A 23,501-nucleotide genomic window follows, 5' to 3' on the forward strand; every position below is an offset into this window, starting at 1 on the left:
TTGTTACAGGACAAGGTTACAAAATTGATCACCTCACAATAAAATACAAGCCAGTTAAAATTGCTAGGTTTCAAAACCTAACAGCTATTATCAGTTAGACAGAAGTCTCCCTAAACAAGATAGTCTTCAAATGCTTCTTAAACACATTGAGGCAGTTAGAATTTCAAATTGAAATAGCAGCTCATTCTACCAACCCGGTGCTACACATGAAAAGAGTCTGGACCTAGATTTGATGCCACACAGAGATAGCATCACCAGATGCCGCTCATTAGCAGGCCTGAGTGGTTAAAAAGGAGCATAGAACCTCACAATTGTCTCCTAACATGATGGGAAATCAAAAAGTGAAGGCAATTTGAAAATTTTGTGGTAACCACATCAGATAAAAGCTGAAGCAATACAACACATTCACAATGTCTTATAAGTAGTTCAAACATGCACAGCACAATGCTCTGCTATAAGTCTTGTTGAAGCCAAGGTCAAATGAACATGGATGCTCTGCTGTGGGATTGTACCATTGTTGAGCAATGCACCGTAGTAAGATTTCTTTGGACAGAGGGAGTGAAACCTGCTGAAACTGAAAAACTACAAATATTGTATACACAAAAGTGCTCAGTTAGGGACTGTAGTACTTCTGATAGATCAGAAGGACCACTACAATAGGTCCTTAAACCTGACGGAAGTTGGGAGATATTGCAACAACTACCATAGACTGAAACAGGTCTCTTTATCTATATATTTAAATAAACAGGATTCAGAGAAATTAATTCATGCATTTATTTCTAGTAGGATAGACTACTGCAATGTGGTGTTCACTGGATGTTCAAACTGTTCTTTATATAGCCTCCAGTTAATCCAAAATGCTGCTGCAAGAATTATTACAAGAACAAGAAAGTACGAACACATAACTCCAGTTCTTAAATCCTTACACTGGCTCCTGGTTAAGTTTAGGGCAGATTTCAAAGTTCTCCTTTTAACATATAAAGCATTAAATGGCCAAGGTCCGGCTTACTTGTCTGAACTTATCATGACTTACAAATGAGCACAAATTAAGATCTCAAGATGCTGGTCTGCTTATGATTCCAAGGATTAATAAAATAACAGTGGGAGGTCGAGCTTTTAGTTACAGGGCCCCTAAACTGTGGAATGGTCTGCCTGCTACTATATGAGATGCCCCATCGGTCTCACTTTTAAATCCTGGCTGAAGACTCACTACTTCAGTTTAGCATATCCTGACTAGAGCTGCTGATTAACTGTAGAGACTGCATCTCTGATGGAGGATTGCAGGAATCATGGGGCAGAGGGGTCCTTTCATCAGATTGGCTGGCCAAGCAATGTTTCAGCTGTGGACTGGCCAAATGAGGGAGGCAGCTTGATGGTTGAGGTCTCCAGGACTTTAAACAAATCCAAATCATATTATGGGATATCATCTACTGTTAAATTCTGGTCCATACTAAAATTTTTATATTTATACTGTATTGATGATTTCTTCTGTTCTGTGTATTGTATTGTATTGACCCCCTTCTTTTTGACACCCACTGCACGCCCAACCTACCTGGAAAGGGGTCTCTGTTTGAAATGCCTTTCCCAAGTTTTCTTCCATTTTTTTCCCCTACAAGGGTTTTTTTGGGAGTTTTTCCTTGTCTTCTTAGAGAGTCAAGGCTGAGGGGTTGTCAAAAGGCAGGGCCTGCTAAAGCCCGTTGTGGCTATATAAAAATAAATTGTATTGTATTTATCTGATGCCTACGCATGCTGTGCTATAACTGATGCCCATTGATTTAGGAAATTCCCTGGGTGAAGCCAGGTAACACAGCTAGTATTTGTATAAGAAGGACATTAGAATAGGAAGTGACCTTCTCATGGTGACACAATAAGTGGGTAATGGGGATTTCACCAGCCACTTTATGGTCTAGGGTCCTTTACATTAACCAACAGTCCTCACAATTTTCAATTATACTGAAGAGTGGGAAATTTCATTCTTTAAATGAACAAACAAACAACTTTTTAAGCTTCTTAGCTTTAATATGCCTTTTGTTTTGTGCTAATCATTCACAGAGCAAAACAGAACTTGAAGAATCTAGAAATCAAAGTAATTCAGATTGTTTGGACCACACAGGGACTGGGATTTACAGCTAGCTGGAGTTCAAGCCTGTAAGTATAGACACATTCCTCTCTAAGAGACACAGGCTAAATAGAGAGTTCTGACCACAAACGCCCATGCGAGAAGCCTGCTGTCTCCAGCTGAGCAGCTGAATTAGTGTCACAGTGCAAGCAGCGTCTCCCTCCTACAGAATACAGGCAAGATAATTCAGGCTTCTGTTACTACAATGCCTTTGAAAAAAATACAGTTATAATCATTTTATTTCTGCTTTAAAGTATAAAATTAAGCAATAAAATATTGTTTTAAAAAAGTAATTAAGCAATATGTGCTCAGAAAGGTGAAAAAATATGGTTTGTACAAGTGACGCAGCAGCATTGTTAAAGTAAATGTGGATAACTAGTTGTTCTAGTTGAAGAGGTCTAAATTGAAGGTTGTCTTTAGATAATAGCAGGAAAGGTACAATGTAATATTGAAAAAGAAAAATCTCCATATGTCCTTTTACCCATTTTTGAAACTATATATTCTAATTTTAGGAGGAGAACAAGTATCCGCAAAAATGATATTATCACCTCAATACAGTACTGTAGTCAGTAATATAGTTAACAATAATAATAAAATATCAGGGATCTGAGCAGTTTGAAAACAAAACAAGTCTAATAAAATCTAAATCAGAGTGTCTATTATAATTATTAACCACAAACAGACTACTACAGCTCTATTTATCAAAATACAGAGGTGAGCAAAAGTAGGTTTACAACTGTTCATATGGAAAAAGACACGCAGGTTATCATTATTACAATAACTTTATTAACACAAAAGAATGTCACAATGGCACAGTACACTTAGGTACAATCCTGTAAGATGCTCAAATTGCTCCATTATTTACACATTCTTGCAGTCTACTTGCTAATAACAATAATAATAATAATAAGAAGAAGAAGAAGACAAATAATTCAAATAAATAATACAATAATTTATAAATACATAATAATACAAGAATAAACTCTGTGTTTTGAATACTCACAACTGGAAGCCTATTTTTGCCCACCCCTGTATATTGCCATCTGCAGTTGAAATAAGTACAAATACAACACAGAAACAAGACTCAGAATCTGAAAAGGATGGAAGAAGATTGTGAACATTTAAAAATGCAAATGCATATTGATGTAATCAATGTTAAACTGAATAAGAACACTGGATTAAGGGATAAGGAAATCATTTATAGGCTTCTGTATTCAATAAGAAGAATAAAAGCTTAGGAAAGAGTCACTCACTCCTTATGAGTGCTTTATAGCCCTCAGTGCTCCTCCTACATAAATATGAAAAACGTCAATATTGAACATATATATTAATCATCACATAACATATTTTTGGTAATACTATCAGTGTATTTGCCAAATATAGTCTTTTTTAAACATGACTTTTAAAAGTGTTATATTTTTAAATATATATAAAGTATTTCGGTGGTAAATCAAACATAAAAGTAATATGTGTTTAAATGAAACATTCATCATCAAACAATCACAGATCTCTCATTAGCAGCCAACAATTTTACTGTAAAGTCAAAGTGTAACTGTATTGGTTAATATGTTTTCCATAGGACGCAACTAGTGGGAAGCTCAATGTGCGATCAGGAGAGCAGGCTGTGTGATTTAAGCTTCACGTTGTGCTCTGAAGAACACAAAACAGCTTTAAAAGAAGAAAGGTCATCAGCAGAAGTGACACATTACTTTATTATATTTGTAAAAGTTCCAAAAAATGTAACATTTTTGAAACCAATATGGACTTCTAAATGTTAGAATGCTTATAGCAGTCTTAATTTTCACTTCAGATGTTGTCAGCATGCTAAAAATAAAAAAAAATTTACTTTTTAAGGTCCCTGAAAGTCCTCCAATGGTTTTCTAACTAAATGAATAAAAACTAAGATGTTTAAAATAATCAAATCGTTTGACTAGAAAAATTAATTAACCATCCATGGTATACAAAGGCCTTTTAGAACAAAATCTGGTCAACCTTATAGATAAATGCTTTTTTGGTGTGCATACCGCTAGGACAAGCATTTAAATATGAGCACTTCATTTAGACACACCAAGATACAAGCCAATCTCAACAAAGCAGACCATGTCACTAACCATAAAAACGCAAGGGCAACACTGTGTCTGCAATGATTCATTAGAAAACCAAGTTTATAAAATATAGAAAGAAGCGTGGCATAATAGACACATGCATGTTATCGTTTCTTCTTTTCTGATTTCATGTCATTTTTCAGTGAACCTGTACTGATTGTAAGATCATTGACAAATTACAAGTCCATGCAAGCATTGAACAGAGTAGGAGCAAGAACACACCCTTGACAAATCCCAGAATCAACTGGGAAAAACAGAGGTTCTGCCTCCACTCTGAACTGCACTCACAGTACCAATGTACAGGCCAGCCATGACATCTAGCAACTTTGAGGGGATGCTGTGACGTCCCACAGGGCAGCTTGATCCACTGAGTTGAATGCTTTATGAAAATCGACAAAGGCTGCAAAGAAACTCTGCCGATATTCGCGTTCGTGCTGCATGAGAACCCTCAGTGCCAGGATTTGATTGATGGTAGACTGCCTAGGCATAAAACCAGACGGCTCTGGTCGCTGGTAAGTGAGCAAGTGATCACAAATCCTATTGAGGATGACCCTAGCAAGGACCTTACCTGGTGCTAAGAGCAGTGTTATCCCCCTGTAGTTGCCGCTATCCACGCAATCACCCTTCCCTTTCCAGATAGGGATGACAAGCCCTATTTTCCAGTCAGTTGGGATGAGGCCCGTCTTCCAAATGGAAGCACAAATTGCTTGCAATGCCCGGAGGACAGCCTTACCACCAGCCTGGAGATTTTCACCCTGGATACCGCACATCCAAGCAGCCTTCCCTACCCTCAGCTGGTTCACCATCTGTGCAATCTTAGTCAAACTAGGTGGTTCACAGCTAATTGGAAGATCAGCCTCAAGAACTGTGGACCCAGAGTTATCCAACGCCCTAGCCGGAGGATCTGCTTTAAACATCTGCTCAAAGTCCACTTACTACTATTAAATTTTAGTCCCACTCCACAAAAAAAAAAGTCAGGTCCAGCAGGAATACAGAACAAAGAACAAAAAGCTGAGCACAAGGTCTTTCAAAACTACTCTTTACTTTCAGTACTAAAATTACTGAACTACTGGTACCATTTGTTTTAAAAATTGGGATTTTCAGTACTTTTTCAATACTGGTATACCACAAAAACCTATAATTATCATAAAGAATATATTTGAAATTATGGAAAGAAGGCATAAAAAAGGAACTTAAACAAAGATACAGAACAAAAACAAGCAGAACGATAACAATGCTTTCACAGACAGACATAAATTCAATTTTATACGCAAAGATTTTGACTCTTCTGATTTCAGAAGAAATCTTCTACTGTTGATCTCAAACTGCATGCTTTGAAGATTGTGTTTGAAACTGTTTACAGCAATCTGAGCTTGTCAATGGAATGTGTGCAATGTAAAAATAAAATCTGAAGGGTAAGAATTAGTTTTGGTATTTCAAATGTTTTATTCCTTCAGGATAATAAATATACTGTATTTATACATATGATGCCAATGTCTTACCCACATTTTATCGATGTTCTTACAACCTCGGTGGTCATCTGACATTATTACAGTCACCTTCCATTATGCAAAATTATGTAAAATGCAAATATGAGATGCATAAACTCTTATATGGAGGTCAAAAAGGTAGCAGGCATACAATTTCTACAGAAAAAGCCAAATAGATTACTGATTACAACCAAGGTCTAAATAAATTCTCTGCATGATGGTGTTTGGATAAAACCAAAACTGTGTGTCATATTTTTATTTTTCCTATGATATAGTAAATAGTGAAAACCTTATTTGACTGAACTGATTTATCTTTTGTATCTAAAATTATTTACAGTTTTGTTATGTGTATTAAAAACTGTTGTCTTTCATTAATAACACTCCTTAAACATTTATCTATTCACCTCTATTGCAGCAGTTCCCTAAATCAATTATTTTAATCAAAATCCTTCTTTCCATCTCAAAGAAGACTTATGTAAAATACATTTAAACATTAGAGCTTTATTACAACAGACAGAAAATCTCTTCAGTGATCTGCTTGCCAGTTCTTGCTCCACTGGGAGCAAAATGATGTTCCAGAAAAAAAAATCCAGTCCAAAATGTTTTTCCAAAGAAAACTTCCAACTGTTGACCTCATAGATCTTAATTTTGTATCTCTGGGAAATAGAATTATCAGCTTTGTAGATCTATATGAATGCCACTGCCAATGGGATTACAGTCAATTACACAAGTTGCTGGACTCTACTAAAACTGCTCATCAAGACCAAACCACTAAAACTCATCCAGTTGTGTGTTCATAATCTGGAGCAAAAATCAGCAGTACATATACTGTCATTTCACTTAATCACACCATATGTATTTTTGAAAAGCAAAAAAAAACATTATACATAATGTTTTGCAGCAACTTAAAATAACCATTAATAATACGTAAACTTAAAATTTTCAGTGGGGAAAGCATGTGCAGAAATTTTACTCTAAATGCTGGAGAAGGAGTAACAGTATATGATATACTGACACACAAGGCTGACCGCTGCGTCCTTGAACTATAACATATTTTTCAGAAAAGGAAATCCAACTCTTTTAAAGTTAATAGCCAAGGATATATTGCATATATTCCTTAGTAACATTTTTTCCTCCATGTGCTAGACATGAACCTGACAGTTCAAAAGTTAAAGGTTAATAAAGTGCATCTGTAAACTGCCATGTCTTATTTGAAATAAAATGATATTGATTTGCTGCTGACATTGACCAGAAAAGTTATTTGCTCTCTTTAAATGAGTGCCTAATACTCACATGTAATGAGCTTAATTCTCTACCAGTAATAAAATTGTTTAAGGTTATGGTGCAAATATAAGATTCCTATGCTACACATAATGGAACAGTCATAATACTAGTATCCCAGGTCATTGTTTCAATCAAAAAGAATATTGGAACTTACAAGCGACCCAGTTTAGGTGTAGACTGAAACAGTAGCTCAGGGAGCACTTGCAGCTTGTTCCTGTTCAATCGGCTGTAAAGATAAAAAAAAAAAAATTACACAACATATAGAAAAGCAAGTTGCCTGTCAAAAATATCAGATAAAAAAGAAGGCACATAAGATTAAAAAATGAAAGTAAACAAAAGTTACAGTACATACTTGGACATGAAAGCAAGAATGTTAATGTAGTCCTTACAATACTGCTGCTACTACCACTTCTTCTTGAGTTTTATGAATAAGAGCTGATACGGAATGGTCTGGAGCAGCGGTTCTCAAACTGTGGGGCGCGAATGTTGCCATAATGTATGTGGCGTAATTTCGCTATTCGTAGGAAAGTTTTAAACTTGTAGCGGTGTATCAGCAGCAAAAAATATAGGAATAAATTTTATTAGGGTTTCAAAAAAACGTTAAGGGGGGCGCGATTAAAACTGTTATAAAAACTCGGGTCGCAAATACTTTAAGGTTGAGAATCGCTGGTCTGAAGAAACATTCCACAAACTGTTGAAATGTTTTAAAACACTTGATGCATTACTAACGTTAATGAGAGGGGTTAAATAAACATAAAAAATGAGACCATGCATGTTAGGCATTGTGACCTAGTGTCTGAGGTATGGGACTAATAAAGAAAAGATTCCCGATTCAATCAATACTGCTGACTCATTAGATGACACCAAGTACGTCACTTTACATGCTGGCACTCCAGGTGCAATGATACAGAAACAACTGGGCACCTTTTTATTTTTAATCACATCAAATAATAGCATCAGCCTGAAAAATAAATGGATATGTGCACAAATCTGTTGAATTTCAATTAAAGTAGGAAAACATCCATACATTATCCAACCTGCTATCAAATTAATAGCAATTATGTTGCCTGACAATAAAGTTCAAGTTCAACATCCCTCAGATATAAAGAGAATGTGTAGACTCCTCATAAGCAATGATTGGGCACTGGATTAATACCCACAATGCTGGGTGTGTGAGTAAATTTAACCTTACCCTACTTCCACCTTAGCTTCTCTTTACGAAGTAATTTTCAAGTACGAGTTTTGAAACACTCTACTTCCATCCATCCATCCATTTTCCAACCCACTGAATCCGAACATAGGGTCACGGGGGTCTGCTGGAGCCAATCCCAGCCAACACAGGGCGCAAGGCAGGAAACAAACCCCAGGCAGGGCGCCAGCCCACCGCAGGGCGAGCACACACACACACACTAAGCACACACTAGGGACAATTCAGAATCACCAATGCATCTAACTGGCATGTCTTTGGACTGTGGGAGAAAACCAGAGTACCCAGAGGAAATCCACGCAGACACAGGTAGAACATGCAAACTCCACGCAGGGAGGACCTGGAAAGCAAATCCGGGTCTCCTAACTGCGAGGCAGCAGCGCTACCCACTGCGCCACTGTGCCACAATAGGAAAACAAATCATAGTATTCCAAGATCAGGTACATTTTTAAAAACTATCCAAAATAATTTTGCTTTCCACGAGGGAAAAAACTCTGTCTTACACTCATTATGTCAGGGATAAGGGATAAGTGCCACTATACCCACATAAAACATACTGTAGGTGCCAGGCACGCTGCATTATCTCAAAGCAATTTACAAAGTAAAATCACTGCAGATGAAAAGGATTGGGGGTGGCATGGGGCCTCTGGGTATACATTATGGTCTTCCTAGACTGTGCTCGTTTCCTCCCTACTCTCTAAGTTCTCCAGATGTGACTGAGTGTGGACGTGAGTAGGACTGTCTCCTGTATTAGAATGTAGGGTTGGGTATCAGCACTAATGTCCCGATTCAGTTCGATTCCGATACACAATGTCCTGATGCGATTCAGTATCAATTTTATCTTGACTGAATTTGTGTGCACTGATATATTTGAGGGCGGCACGGTGGCGCAGTGGGTAGCGCTGCTGCCTCGCAGTTGGTAGACCTAGGGACCTGGGTTCGCTTCCCGGGTCCTCCCTGCGTGGAGTTTGCGTGGGTTTCCTCCGGGCGCTCCGGTTTCCTCCCACAGTCCAAAGACATGCAGGTTAGGTGGATTGGCGATTCTAACTTGGCCCTAGTGTGTGCTTGGTGTGTGGGTGTGTTTGTGTGTGTCCTGCGGTGGGTTGGCACCCTGCCCAGGATTGGTTCCTGCCTTGTGCCCTGTGTTGGCTGGGATTGGCTCCAGCAGACCCCCGTGACCCTGTGTTCGGATTCAGCGGGTTGGAAAATTGATGGATGGATGGATGATATATTTGAAGTGGTGGCTTTTTTAGAAATTACTTAACCATGCAGAGAGAATATTAACATAATGTAACAAATTTTATTAACACTTTATTTGAAAGGTGTCTATATAGCAACATAAGCATAAGCATGGAATGACATTTAAGAAGAAATACTGAACAGTTAACATCAGTATTTGGAAGATGTGCCACAAAATATCATTGCTCTTAAAAAAAATGAAAACAACTTTTTCATAGCAGTACACTCATTCAAAATTCACCACAATTTAACTAACAAATGTATCACCACATTACTTATTAGGGGGATCTCCTTGTTTTAATACAATGCAACAGCATCTACTTTATCATCCTGTAAATAATATTATAAAACTGATCAAATATTGTGATGGGTTGGCACCCTGCCCAGGATTGGTTCCTGCCTTGTGCCCTGTGTTGGCTGGGATTGGCTCCAGCAGACCCCTGTGACCCTGTGTTTGGATTCAGCGGGTTGGAAAATGGATGGATGGATGATCAAATATTGCTTCTTAAATAATGAATGTTAATCAATAACCTATTTGTGTGTTATGAATCTCCATGTAGACACCCTTCAGCTACACTGTTAGCCAAATTTGCTCCCCCATTGGACATTTAAAATAATCTTGCATTAGTCGGAATTAAAGATACAGAAGGAAGACTCGTGTCTTTGTATAATTCTACAAGTTAGACATATCTTCAGTTGCTTGTTTGCAGCAGTTGTGTTAATCAGTCACAAAAATGTGTCCTAAAGAAAAGGAAGAATTTTAAAACGAGGATCTAGAGCTGATGCTTGTTGACCACACCACTGAATGAATGGAACATAAAAGAAAAAGAACAGGCCACCATAACTGATAATGCCGCTATTATGGAGGTATTTAAAGTCAGCTGTTTTGAGGACACGCTCACTTTTGTATCGTAGGCTACTCTGAAAATTCCAACAATTGCCAGCTTGCTTTGCCGGGTGAGGCCCATTATAGGGTTTCCTATCTTTAGGGTCTCTTATATTTACAGATAAAAACTGGTATAAATTCTGTTATTTTTTGGGCATGAATTCAGTGGAAGCTTGGAGCTAATTGTCAAATCCAGTGCAGATTTTTTAGGCTTTACTCATTTGGATGTTGACTGAGATTACGTTTATGGGTGACGTAGAGATAAATGATTTCTCAAATTTGTTGTGTTACAATAATAATTAACTTCTGAGCTGCACAGCTTAGATGTGTATTTGCTTTTATTCTGTTGTTCTTTACCAATGGACCATTTGAAACACTAGTTAAGTCCACACCTGATTTAAGTGTCTAAGAGCCCTGAATACCTTTAATGAGGTAATATCTGGATAAGATATTGGTACAGTTTAGCTGTTTAGCGAAACACATGAGCCTGATGGACTGAATGGTCTCCTCTTGTTTGTCAAATTTGTTGTTATGTTCTTATGTTCTAAGATTTTTTTAAATTAAAGCATCACCTTAAATATCTAAATACATTCTCTTAACCACTTAATCCAATTCACGACCACGGAGAGCCAGACCCTATCAGTTGCACCAAGCCTAAGGCAGAAACAGTACCAATTTAGAATCAAAATTGAACTTAACATGTACATGTTTGGGGTGCAGGAGGTAAAAACAGAATACATGGACAAACAAAAATCCATTCAGATACAGTGCAAGTATGTAAACTCCACTTAGGAAATGACAGGGTATGGGATTTAAAACACTGCACTACATCTATGAGGCAACAGCTCTAACCGCTCCACCACCATGTAGATCATTTTTACAAAGATTTAACTGCATAAAACATTTTAGAAGAAAAAATATGCTTCATTTACAATTAGATTTATATTTATTCATTTATACTTATTTATATTAATAAATCTTTCTGTGGCTGAGAATGTGAGGAATCCTAATCCTAATTTGTTTGTACTAATTTGTTTAACTCGATCCACTCCTAGTTTAGTAATAGTTTCATTTATTCTCCAAACTGTAACTTTGTATTCTTACTATTGCTTTTTTATTCTTTGAACTTCATTTTGTATTCTACCATTTGCTTTTTATGTATATCATAATTGCAACCCCACAAAATTAAAGAAAATGCTTAACAAATCCGTTCTGGCCCAGGTCAAATCCCTAAAATTGGGACCCAAAGCAAAGCATCACATTACAAAAAAAAAAAAGAAGATAGTAATTCCAGTGCTGCAGAATGGCACACTCTGTGCTGACAGATCTTGAAAGGTGAATATGGCAAATGGAAAAGCATGATTCACTGCACTTTAAAGTACTGGCTCAAAGAGCACAACTCCAAACACTGCCGAGCGCCAATGATTTACAAAGCCCCAAGTAGCAGTTCTTCCCAACTGAATGCTTCCAATAATAGCACTACAAAGATCTCATAGGCCTTTCTTTCCACTCTAGGGCTTTTTTCTTTTTAAATCACATTTTTGTCAGCTTTTTATATACAGAGCTGTTTCCATCTGGAAATGCACTTTATGTTTCTTCCAGCTTCCCTGAAAGTGTCAGCAAAGGGATTGTCTTGGACAGGACAGGGTTTATGAAATTAGGGAAAAAAATATTTTTGTGCCTTCCTTAACTAGATGTGGCCTTGAAGTATTTCACTGTCTTCCAGAACTCAGAACCTGACTCTTCTGCTCCCAATTCCAATGAATCGAAGCTAGGCCAGATAAATCACACATTTCATTATTTATGCACAAAAGCCCCCTCCATGGTAAAGAATATAGGCTATTGGACATATTCACCATTTGAATGTTCTTTGTAATACCAATACCACATAACATCCATTTGGACAATGTCCAATTGCATATAAGTCCTCATCTCACATATTGCGTGTCTGAGTGCTGTAGCATATTCTCCATTTCATTTTGTAAAAATTTTACCGTGGAGTGCATCACGGCTCCTAAATTCAGCAAAACCAGCACTCGTGATAGCAGGAGCAATAGGCAAAGGACAAGTATCAGTTTGGAAGTGAAACAAAAGGTTATTAAAGAACGCATAGATGGAAAAATCAGTGAATGCTATTGCTTATGATTTAAGCATGTCGCACTCCATAATCACGACGATCCTCAAAAAAAAAAAATTCTACAAGCTGTTAAGGGATTGGCTCCCCTGAAAAGCTACAAGGCTAACAAAAATGTGAGAGGGACTAATATCAGATATAGAGAAATTGCTAATATATATACAAAGCATTATTATATTACAGTAATCCCTCGCTATATCGCGCTTCGCCTTTCGCGGCTTCACTCTATCGCGGATTTTATATGTAAGCATATTTAAATATATATCGCGGATTTTTTGCTGGTTCGCGGATTTCTGCGGACAATGGGTCTTTTAATTTCTGGTACATGCTTCCTCAGTTGGTTTGCCCAGTTGATTTCATACAAGGGACGCTATTGGCAGATGGCTGAGAAGCTACCCAACTTACTTTTCTCTCTCTCTCTTGCGCTGACTTTCTCTGATCCTGATGTAGGGGGATTGAGCAGGGGGGCTGTTCGCACACCTAGACGATAGGGACGCTAGTCTAAAAATGCTAAAAGATTATCTTCACGTTGCTACCTTCTGTGCAGCTGCTTCCTGAAGCGACATGCTGCACGGTGCTTCGCATACTTAAAAGCTCGAAGGGCACGTATTGATTTTTGATGTTTGTTTTTCTCTGTCTCTCTCTCTCTCTCTCTCTCTTTGTCTGCTCTTGACGTAGGGGGTGTGAGCTGCCGCCTTCAACAGCTTTGTGCCGCGGTGCTTCGCATACTTAAAAGCCAAACAGCCCTATTGATTTGTTTGCTTTTCTCTCTATCTTTCTGACAGTCTGTGCTCCTGACGGGCACTCCTTTGAAGAGGAAGATATGTTTGCATTCTTTTAATTGTGAGACGGAAATGTCATCTCTGTCTTGTCATGGAGCACAGTTTAAACTTTTGAAAAAGAGACAAATGTTTGTTTGCAGTGTTTGAATAACGTTCCTGTCTCTCTACAACCTCCTGTGTTTCTGCGCAAATCTGTGACCCAAGCATGACAATATAAAAATAACCATATAAACATATGGTTTCTACTTTGCGGATTTTCACCTTTCGCGGGTGGCTCTGGAACGCAACCCCCGCGATGGAGGAGGGATTACTGTATATATAGAGAGAGTATTATACAGTATGAACCTACTTAACCCATATATTACCTTGCCAGAAACATTAGCTGAAATACAGTACTGTATGTGTACAGTATCTTAGCTATGGAGTCAAAACAGGTACACTCCAGTATCTCATACAGGTTTGCTAAATACCGTATATAATAAGTTGTTCATACAACGTCCAAATCACATATCGTCCTATTTCACAGAATGTATTGTGGATGTTAAGTGGCACATACCTGTATACATAAAATAAAATCATTGTTCCCTAAAGTGTGAGTCTGTGTGTTCTCTCTGTGATGGACTGGCGCCCTGTCCATGGATTGCTTCTGCCTGCGCCTGTTGTTTGCTGGCATAGGCTCCATCTGTTCTGCAACCCTATCATGGATAAGCAGGTTTAGAGCATGGACTGATAAATGATTATTATAATTAGGGCTGCTGCTCAATTAAAAGATGTAATTGTGATTAAGTGCAGAATTAATCATTTTCAATCGAAAATTAACTGTGTATTAACCATGATTTATCAAATTCCCTTCAAGCACATTAATATGTTTCTATAAAGCAGAAATAACTCACTGATTATTTTTTAATACATAGCAGTTTTATTAATTATTTGCCTATGGATATTAAATTACTTCAGCTAGTTTGTTGAACAGGTTTGTGTATCAGAAACAACTGAATAAACATTAATTCACTAATCAGTCAATTGCTCAAATTTTTTTTTATTTTGAGCCACAACACAATGCACATTAGTCTAGCACTTTTATTGGTTCTGCCAATAATTCTGCCTTTAAAATGATATGAAGATGAAAAATAAGACATTATTGATTTTCTATTATTCAGTTAGTTGCTTAAGCATACTAGTTTATTTGCACTGGTTGCTCAAGGTATTATATCTCAGATACAGAAACACATTATCACAAGGGACCAGTGTTGGGAAACATTCATACTTTTAAAATTAACTTAATTACATTACTTTTTACTTACGAAAAAGTAACTGAATATATGTTATATACTGTGGTGGAGGTCTGGCTTGTACACCTCCATGGAGGACCAGGGGAGTCAGCCTATCCAAAGCGTTACCTCCCCCGGAGCTCTAGATGGCAGCCCCCTGGGTTGCAGCGGTGCCTAGGACTCCCGCAGGGCTTTATAGGAGTTGGAGTTTGGTGCAGCCCTGTTGGGATCCATGGGCATCGCCAGGGGGTGCTGTAGCTGCTGAGTCTTACAGAGCAACTCTTCCGACACACCCAGAAGTGCTGCTGGAAATAAATCATCAAGCACCTGGAGCACTTCCGGGTGGGCTATAAAAGGAGCCAGCAGCCACTACTCCAGGAGCCAGAGATGGGAGGAGGGAGACGAAACCTGCCAAAGAGGAGTGGAGGAGAAAGACGAAAGAGAAAAGAAAGAAGAGTATTGTGTGCTGTGTAGTTTGGGACTGTTTTGAGCTTGTGGGAACGGGGAAGGCGTTGCCCACAAGGTAAAAGAAAATAACAACTCCTGTATGCTTTGAACCCATGTCCTACGCCTGTCTGTGTCAGGGCTGGCCTTTACAATACTTAGATATTATAACATTTAATGCATTACAAACTGTGCTTTTCCTTTACATTATTTATTCTTCTAGTAGAGATATGAAACCCATACTTGTATTCAAATCTTACTTGTTAAAATAAGAAAGTGCTTATTTTGACACATTTAAGATACATAGACAAATAAACTTAACAATGCAACATTTCTTATAAGTTAACTATCGTTAACAGTACTTGTGTATTTTTCATAAAGTTTTGAATGTCTTAATTGTAAGTTAGAATTACTTCATATTAAAATTAATATACAGTAATCCCTCCTCCATCGCTGGTGTTGCGTTCCAGAGCCACCCGCGAAATAAGAAAATCCGCGAAGTAGAAACCATATGTTTATATGGTTATTTTTATATTGTCATGCTTGGGTCACAGATTTGCGCAGAAACACAGGAGGTTGTAGAGAGACAGGAACGTCATTCAAACACTGCAAACAAACATTTGTCTCTTTTTCAAAAGTTTAAACTGTGCTCCATGACAAGACAGAGATGACAGTTCCGTCTCACAATTAAAAGAATGCAAACATATCTTCCTCTTCAAAGGAGTGCGCGTCAGGAGCACAGTCTGTCAGAAAGACAGAGGAAAGCAAACAAATCAATAGGGCTGTTTGCTTTTAAGTATGCGAAGCACCACCGGTACAAAGCTGTTGAAGGCGGCAGCTCACACCCCCTCCGTCAGGAGCAGGAAGAGAGAGAGAGAGAGAGAGACAGAGTTTGTTTTTCAAGCACAAATCAATACGTGCCCTTCGAGCTTTTAAGTATGCGAAGCACCGTGCATGTCGTTTCAGGAAGCAGCTGCACAAAAGATAGCAATGTGAAGATAATCTTTCAGCATTTTTAGACGAGCGTCCTTATCATCTAGGTGTGCGAACAGCCCCCCTGCTCAATCCCCCTACGTCAGGATCAGAGAAAGTCAGCGCAAGAGAGACAGAAAAGTAAGCCGGGTAGCTTCTCAGCCATCTGCCAATAGTGTCCCTTGTATGAAATCAACTGGGCAAACCAACTGAGGAACCATGTACCAGAAATTAAAAGACCCATTGTCCGCAGAAATCCGCGAACCAGCAAAAAATCTGCGATATATATTTAAATATGCTTACATATAAAATCCGCGATGGAGTGAAGCCGCGAAAGGCAAAGCGCGATATAGCGAGGGATTACTGTACTGTAATGGACAATTTACCACATTTGACATGGGATGTTATAGTTTGGTTCGTCTGCTATTCCCATGCGCCTCACCAAAAGAAGAATAAATGTCAAACTCTGCAAATGTTTGTACTGGGAATCATTTCGCTGAGAAAATGTATGAATCAAAACACAACAAATAATATAACATTATTTATTTTCAGACTGCCCTTTCACCATAGGTTTAGAATTGTAACTTCATAAAAGGGAAGCTCTGCACAGAGGACAGTGGAACTTTGGAACAAACTGCCTCATTATGTAGTGAAAAGAAAAATCCAACCATTGTGAACAAGAAAATCAGAGATGTTACTAAGACATATTAGACACTGCACAACCAAACAAGGCAAATTTAACAAACAGGTGTTATCTCATTTTGCCGACTTTCTCAATTGTTTAGCTAACATCTAACCAAATAGGCCAGACTACTTTGCTGCTTACTTATTCATGTAAAGGATTTTCTGCACAATTGTTGTCATTCATAGTTAAATGGAAGAAATTCCTTTCTAGCTTTCCAGAATACAATAGTAAATAATCTTGTGTCACACACACGTGTTTAGGAGACAACGAAAGGGCTTGAGTACATGTGATTCCATGCCGGACCAGGGGGTGGCAAAGTGCACTAATTCTCCCTCTCGATCTTTTGCAGACCATTCTAGGGAAATCCCGCCCGGCTCTGGGGCAGCCAATGACGTCACTTCCGGGTCCGGTCCTGACTGGCCTTTAAAGCTGCCATCTTGTGTATAATGAGTTGGTTCTATTTTGGACTCTGTTGTGTGAACATGTCTGTTCTTTGGAATCAATTTTGCAGCCGGGAAAAATTATATGGGTGGCTGCCCCAAACCTTTTCAGCGTGTTATGGTCATTTTTGTGACACTTGTTTTGGGATACTGTTTGCACTCATTAAGTTGTTGCAAACAATCACCTCTTGATTAGAGCATCATGCACTTTTTTGGTTAACTTGGGATTTGGATGTTTTAATCATTTAAGAACCTATTTTATATAACAATTTCCACACTGAGGTGCATAAGAATATTGAAATAAATTTCGTTTTTAAAATAAAAAGGAGATAGATTCTAAGGGGCGGCGCAGTGGGTAGCGTTGCTGCCTCGCAGTTGGGAGACCTGGGGACCTGGGTTCGCTTCCCAGGTCCTCCCTGCGTGGAGTTTGCATGTTCTCCCCGTGTCTGCGTGGGTTTCCTCCGGGCGCTCCGGTTTCCTCCCACAGTCCAAAGACATGCAGGTTAGGTGGATTGGCGATTCTAAATTGGCCCTAGTGTGTGCTTGGTGTGTGGGTGTGTTTGTATATGTCCTGCGGTGGGTTGGCACCCTGCCCAGGATTGGTTCCTGCCTTGTGCCCTGTGTTGGCTGGGATTGGCTCCAGCAGACCCCCATGACCCTGTGTTCGGATTCAGCGGGTTGGAAAATGGCTGGATGGATGGATTCTAAGGTGTCAAGTCTACATGAGTAGGCAGTAGAATCTCAGCTTGTTTTGTTACCAAACTCCACATATTCACATACTAACAGGTCTTCACAAATCTTACATAAACCAAAAGAGAAAATATTGAAACATAACAGCCTAATATAACAGAGGTATGAGAAATCTAGAAGACACCATTAATCCATGGGAAACAGAAAGTCAACACAAGTACAGCAAATGTTGCTGTGAAAAAGATGCACATAGGCAGCTATGATTAAAAACAAATCTTTGTCAAAATAAAGAAAACTTTAACAAAAAACAGATAAGGCAACAGTGCTGCAGCTCATCTGTGCACTGTAATACTCACAGTCTCTCCAGCTGTTTCAGATCCTGAAACGCGCCTCTTTCAATCACGCTGATTTGGTTGTCTTCCAGATGCCTAGGGAGAGAGACATAGAGTGAAAGAGATGAGGTGACTGGGAGAGAACCAAAGGCAATGAAAACCTATCATTTCACACAGTGTTCATGGTACAACATGGCTTTTTTCCCAACCCTTTATCTATACTGAAGGAAAAAAGAAATACAATACTTGTTCAAATGAAATTTCAGCCTTCACTGCTGAAATAACATTAAACAAAATGTGAATAATAAGTAAACAAAACAGTACAGTAACAAAAACAAAAGAGCAATAACAACTGTGAACGTTACCAATTTTGTGTGGCCACCTCTTGTAGCCACTAGCCATGAGCCCATTCCTGCAGAAGGACAGACAAAGCTGTTAGCCATTGGCAGGCAGGGTGTCACATCTCCAGATATTATGATCCAGGGCATCCCACAGAGGTTCTAGTTATGGCAGTTAATGTCAGAAAAAAAGGCAGGCCAAGGCAGCACCTGCACACCAGCATTCAATTCTCAGAACATGTCTGACAATAGAAGCTGTATATGGCTTGGCATTGCCTGGTTATTGGGTCAGGTCATACAGGAGTTATGAACCCAGGGTCTCTAGCAAGTCACCTTGTTCTAGGCAGTGACATCAAACTCGGATCCTGGAGATTTCTAGTGATTGCATGTTTTCATACCTGCCACTTGCTTAATTAGTAACCAGTTACTGCTGCTAATGGATCCACATTACACAACTACTGGTCATTGGGTATGTCAGACCAGGTCAGTTTAAACAACTAAAAATCATCATGTTTAGCAACTGCATGCCAAAGTTCTAGAACAGTCCTGCTCATCCCATTTTGTGATATCCAATAACATGCTGTCTGAAGGAGTTGGTTCTGTACGAAGGGTTAACAAGAACAGCGAGTTCTTTTGTTATGTTTTTTCTGTTGTGAGCCTCTCTTTTGTTTGCAAGGTGCAAAACACCTGCATTCCTTATTTCCTCATCTCTGTATTATATGCATTGTACTTCCTGATGAACATTCATTGGTTGTCAGCTCTCAAGCACACACAGTCTGCCTCTACAACTAAAGACAAAACCTATTCGATTTTATTGAAACAAGTCACTGGGAATGCCATGCTATGCATCTAGCTTCACGAGGGTATGCCACCGACTGCCTCCAACTCACTAAGATTATGTAAATGAAGGCTACGACTGAAAATCACTGCAAATACATTTAAAGTGATACGGCCTTTTTATTTGCACCTGTGTGTTCATTATATGCATTTCGATAAAATAGATTAAAAAAAATGAATGTCTGAGAAAGAACAATATGTTCTGGTCCACAAAATACAGTGGAACCTTGGGTCACGAACGTCTCGAACCACGTACAAATCAGTTTACGACCAAAAAGTTCGCCCAACTTTTGCATCTGTTTACGACCACACACTCGGGTGACGAACAAGCCAGTTTCCCTTCCAGTTTGTACGCGCCGATGATTTCCACACGTGTTCAGTCTCTCTCTGTGCAGCAAGCCAGAGAGATAGAGAGAGCGCAGGCCGAGAAGGCAGTTAAAGATTGCACCGGGCTTGTTTTTAAAGAGACTGATTGCAGCATTGTTTTAACCTCGTTGTATTTAATGAAGACTTTTTTCTATTGGATTTTAACCTCCACTTCACTTCTGTTTACAGTGAGCGGTTCGTACCATGCATTGTTACAATGTTACTTTTCTTGGTTGTTTATTAAATTACGGATTTTTCAAATGTTCATGTTTTTCCCTGTGCTTAAAACTCATTAAAAAAAATTGTTTACAGCGAGCGGTTCGTAAGGCAATAGCGTGAATTCTTGCAATGTTACTTTTCTCTGTTCAAGGTTTTCTCAGTGTTATTCAATGTTTTTACATTTAGTTTACTATGACGCTGTGCATTCTATGGTGTAATTAACTATTTTTGTGCTTAAAAATCTTTAAAAAAATATATTTACATACAGTTCGTATGGTCTGAAACGGATTAATTGTATTTACATACAATTCTATGGGGGGAAATTACTTCGGGTCACGACCAAATCGGGTTATGACCAGAGTTTTGGAACGAATTATGGTCGTGACCCGAGGTTCCACTGTATATGAGTTGTGCTCTTAGAAAAAAAGTTAATTAGCAGTTCTTGAAATGTCTTATGTTGCAGAATAAGAGCACTAACAAGCCAGAAAAGTAAAGAACGTGTTTCCTTAAAAGAACTGGCTTTTAATTAAGAGTTTTGTTGCAACAGAAATGTTAGTATATCGAGAACTGACCTTGAAATCGGTATTGTTTGGCTAACAGTTAAGGAAAAAAGAAACAATTAATGATTCCAAGTATTGCAAATTTAAGGCAATAAAGATTATAGGAACAGAAGAGTTACTGACAACTAATTAAGGCAGCAGGGAATGAAAACAGCCTCTGTGTCTGAGTTTGACACCCCTGCTATAAGGATACTAACATAGAACCTGTCCCTAACTGTTGATGCCACTGATGTTGGTATTACAACAGTAAGGGTTAGCTGAAAGGTACAAATTTAGTCCATGGCACAGCTGCCACCGTGTTTTTCCAGGCTGCAAACAGACATCAGTGTACATCTTCCCAACATTTCTTCTGACATACTGTATTGGCATCTTACTGAAGCAAAATGTTCAAATTTAGATTTATTGATCCATAAGATCTTCTTCCACGATGTGTTGGTCTATGTTTTATGGTCTTTTTGCATTTCTGCAAGAAATAGTTCTTAGCAGCAACATGTCCAACAAAAGCTTCTATTTTAAGACTCTATCTAATGCTGAGCAAACACTTCACTGGATTTTGACTGCTCCTTAAAGAGATAACTTTTAAATAGATTTAAATGATCATCAAACACAGACTTTTATTTTGGGCAACCCTCTGTGTTTTCTGCAGAAAATCCAGTTTTCTGATGCTACTGTTTGCGGACTACAGCTCATCTGATGTAAAACTACTATCAAAGTTTATTAGCTTAGCTATTTCTGATCCACGAATAAACTCAATATCAGTGATCATCATCCATAACATCCATTTATTTATTAATTCAATTATACCACAAGCATATCTGGTTTGATTAATCACTAAATCATTAATATAAATCTGGTGTGTTTTTGTTATAACTTAGGAAATATATTCAAAGGTTAATATGCTACGAGGAAAGATGTGGAACCAAAACTTTTTCTAGCCACCTCACAAGATATCAAATTTTTGAAAATGCAAGAAAATCTGATTACTTTTTATTAAATCAAAGTATACTTGTATTTATTATTCTAATGTTGTATAGTCCTCTCACAAGCAAATAAAAATGTATTTTCCAGATGTTAGCAATTGACTTAAAATGACTGTGCCTGAAATTATTTTAGGTTTATTTGATCAGGAGAAGAAAAGAAGCTATGTGAACCTTAAGGTCAGAAACAAGCAGGTGTCAGAATTAGAACAGACATAAAAAAACCAACAAATTATTTTTTGGAGCAAGAGAAAATCATTCCCAAAGACGGCAGTGCAGTATTCAATATCCAAACTAATCAAGAATCGATTCCTTACTAAAGTACGCATGTAACAAAGGTTTGTTTTTGAAATCCATCCATCCATCCATTTTCCAACCCGCTGAATCCGAACACAGGGTCACGGGGGTTTGCTGGAGCCAATCCCAGCCAACACAGGGCGCAAGGCAGGAACCAATCCCGGGCAGGGCGCCAACCCACCGTAGTAGATCTAACTATGCAACTTTTAATGCAATGCAATGCAATAATTGCATAATTAGATCTGTACCACCCTGTAGTTGACACTTGATGACATAGCATTAATGCTGATGATGTGATAGCATTCAGCTTAGATACCAATAAAAAACAAGGTCAGCACCATCAAAAAACACCACAAAATGGTGACAGAATGATGTCAATGCCTTAACATTAGAATTAAATAAATAACTCTGAAACTAATGAATAACTCAAAACAATGCCAGCAAATCATGCAAAACATAAAAGGAATAGGAATCATGACACCAGGTAACTAGCTTTAAAAATAATTTGTTCAGTGCCCAATGTACAATATCAGCATGGGAATCGGCAATCAACTGCACACAATGGGCACAATGCAAAGGTCAATACAGTAGCGCTTCTGTCTAATAAAACATAGAAGACAGAAATAAAATGCCAGCACCCAGCATTCAGTACCAGCTGCATTGCATATAAATGTTTGCTCAGGTACATGTACTGTACATAATTTGGTCAAATCTAAATATTGAAATCACTCAGATTTCCTTTTTCTCTTCAAGTCTTTTTTGTTCTTTCTTATTTTCTTAATTTAAACTTGCCCTTTTATTTCTCTTGAGTCTACATATCTTGTGATATGTGTGATTACACCCAGTCTGTTTCCCCAGAATGACTCTCAGTTGTTTGGTTGAAGAGTTATCAGAGATCCCCATTTAAGACACCTGCTGTCGGATTACTGCAGAATTATATCAAGTAGTGTGTTCTTCAGCTCTCCTGGTGCTTTCCCTTTTTTGAATTTTAATTGCTTTTTAATTTTCTGGTTACAACCTTTTGTTTTTGCATCAGTGGATATGTGGGTCTGCTAGTATGCTCCAGTATGCATTCATTAAGTGCCGGTACACCAAAGCTAAAACTTGGAAGTGCCAGTACAGAGTAGTGCAAACCAAACCAATGTTCAATTCCCGGCAGCCAGAGCCCCAGTCAGCTCACCAGGTACATATAACGGAATGGGCCACAGGCCGAATTCATGTGCAATTAGCCACACGGTGCAGTAACAAGTCAAAACAAACCTTAAAAGAGCCCTTCCCCTCCTCATCCCCCTTGCAGAGTCAGAAAACACATACGACCCTGTGAAATAATAAAAATAATGAGTATTGCTATTTACAAGGCATTTCTATATTTGCGATGAAAAAAAAAAAGTGTGAGGCATCTGCACAGACAGACCAGGAACCAAAAAATGATGTTGGCTGCATGGAGCCTGACTTAAAAAATCAAATGAGCCAGTCCAAAGGCACCGCTTCATGGCATAGTCATTTAGATCCTCATATACTGTATATATATATATATATATATATATATATATATATATATATATATATATATATATATATATATATATATATGGAAGAGAAGGTCTGTGATACGGTTTGTATATTTGCAGCTGGAGATCCACAAAGGGAGAAAAAATGAATCACGTATCATAAAGTAGTTTTTATTCCTGAGCTTTCAACCCCTGCCAGGGGTCTTCATCAGAGGATAATGCTTAGACTTACAAGAATCAAAGGCAATCTATAGCAAAACATTACTGACTTGTAATATATATAAATATATATTACATATAAATTGCAAATTTAGGC

At 38.2% G+C, this 23,501-nt stretch overlaps 1 protein-coding gene across 1 annotated transcript in view; it reads right to left on the reverse strand.

Moving 5' to 3' along the window:
- Positions 1 to 23,501, reverse strand: part of slit3 (slit homolog 3 (Drosophila)) — a 566,711-nt gene that overhangs the window by 427,383 nt on the left and 115,827 nt on the right. Inside the window, exons 3-4 of the mRNA XM_028812973.2 lie at positions 18,105 to 18,176; positions 7,153 to 7,224 (exon numbers count right to left, since the gene is read on the reverse strand). Of these exons, the coding sequence (XP_028668806.1) occupies positions 7,153 to 7,224; positions 18,105 to 18,176 (144 nt within the window). The remainder of the gene's footprint in view (positions 1 to 7,152; positions 7,225 to 18,104; positions 18,177 to 23,501) is intronic.

The sequence above is a fragment of the Erpetoichthys calabaricus genome, chromosome 11, assembly GCF_900747795.2.
Source record: "Erpetoichthys calabaricus chromosome 11, fErpCal1.3, whole genome shotgun sequence".
Taxonomy (NCBI): domain Eukaryota; kingdom Metazoa; phylum Chordata; class Cladistia; order Polypteriformes; family Polypteridae; genus Erpetoichthys; species Erpetoichthys calabaricus.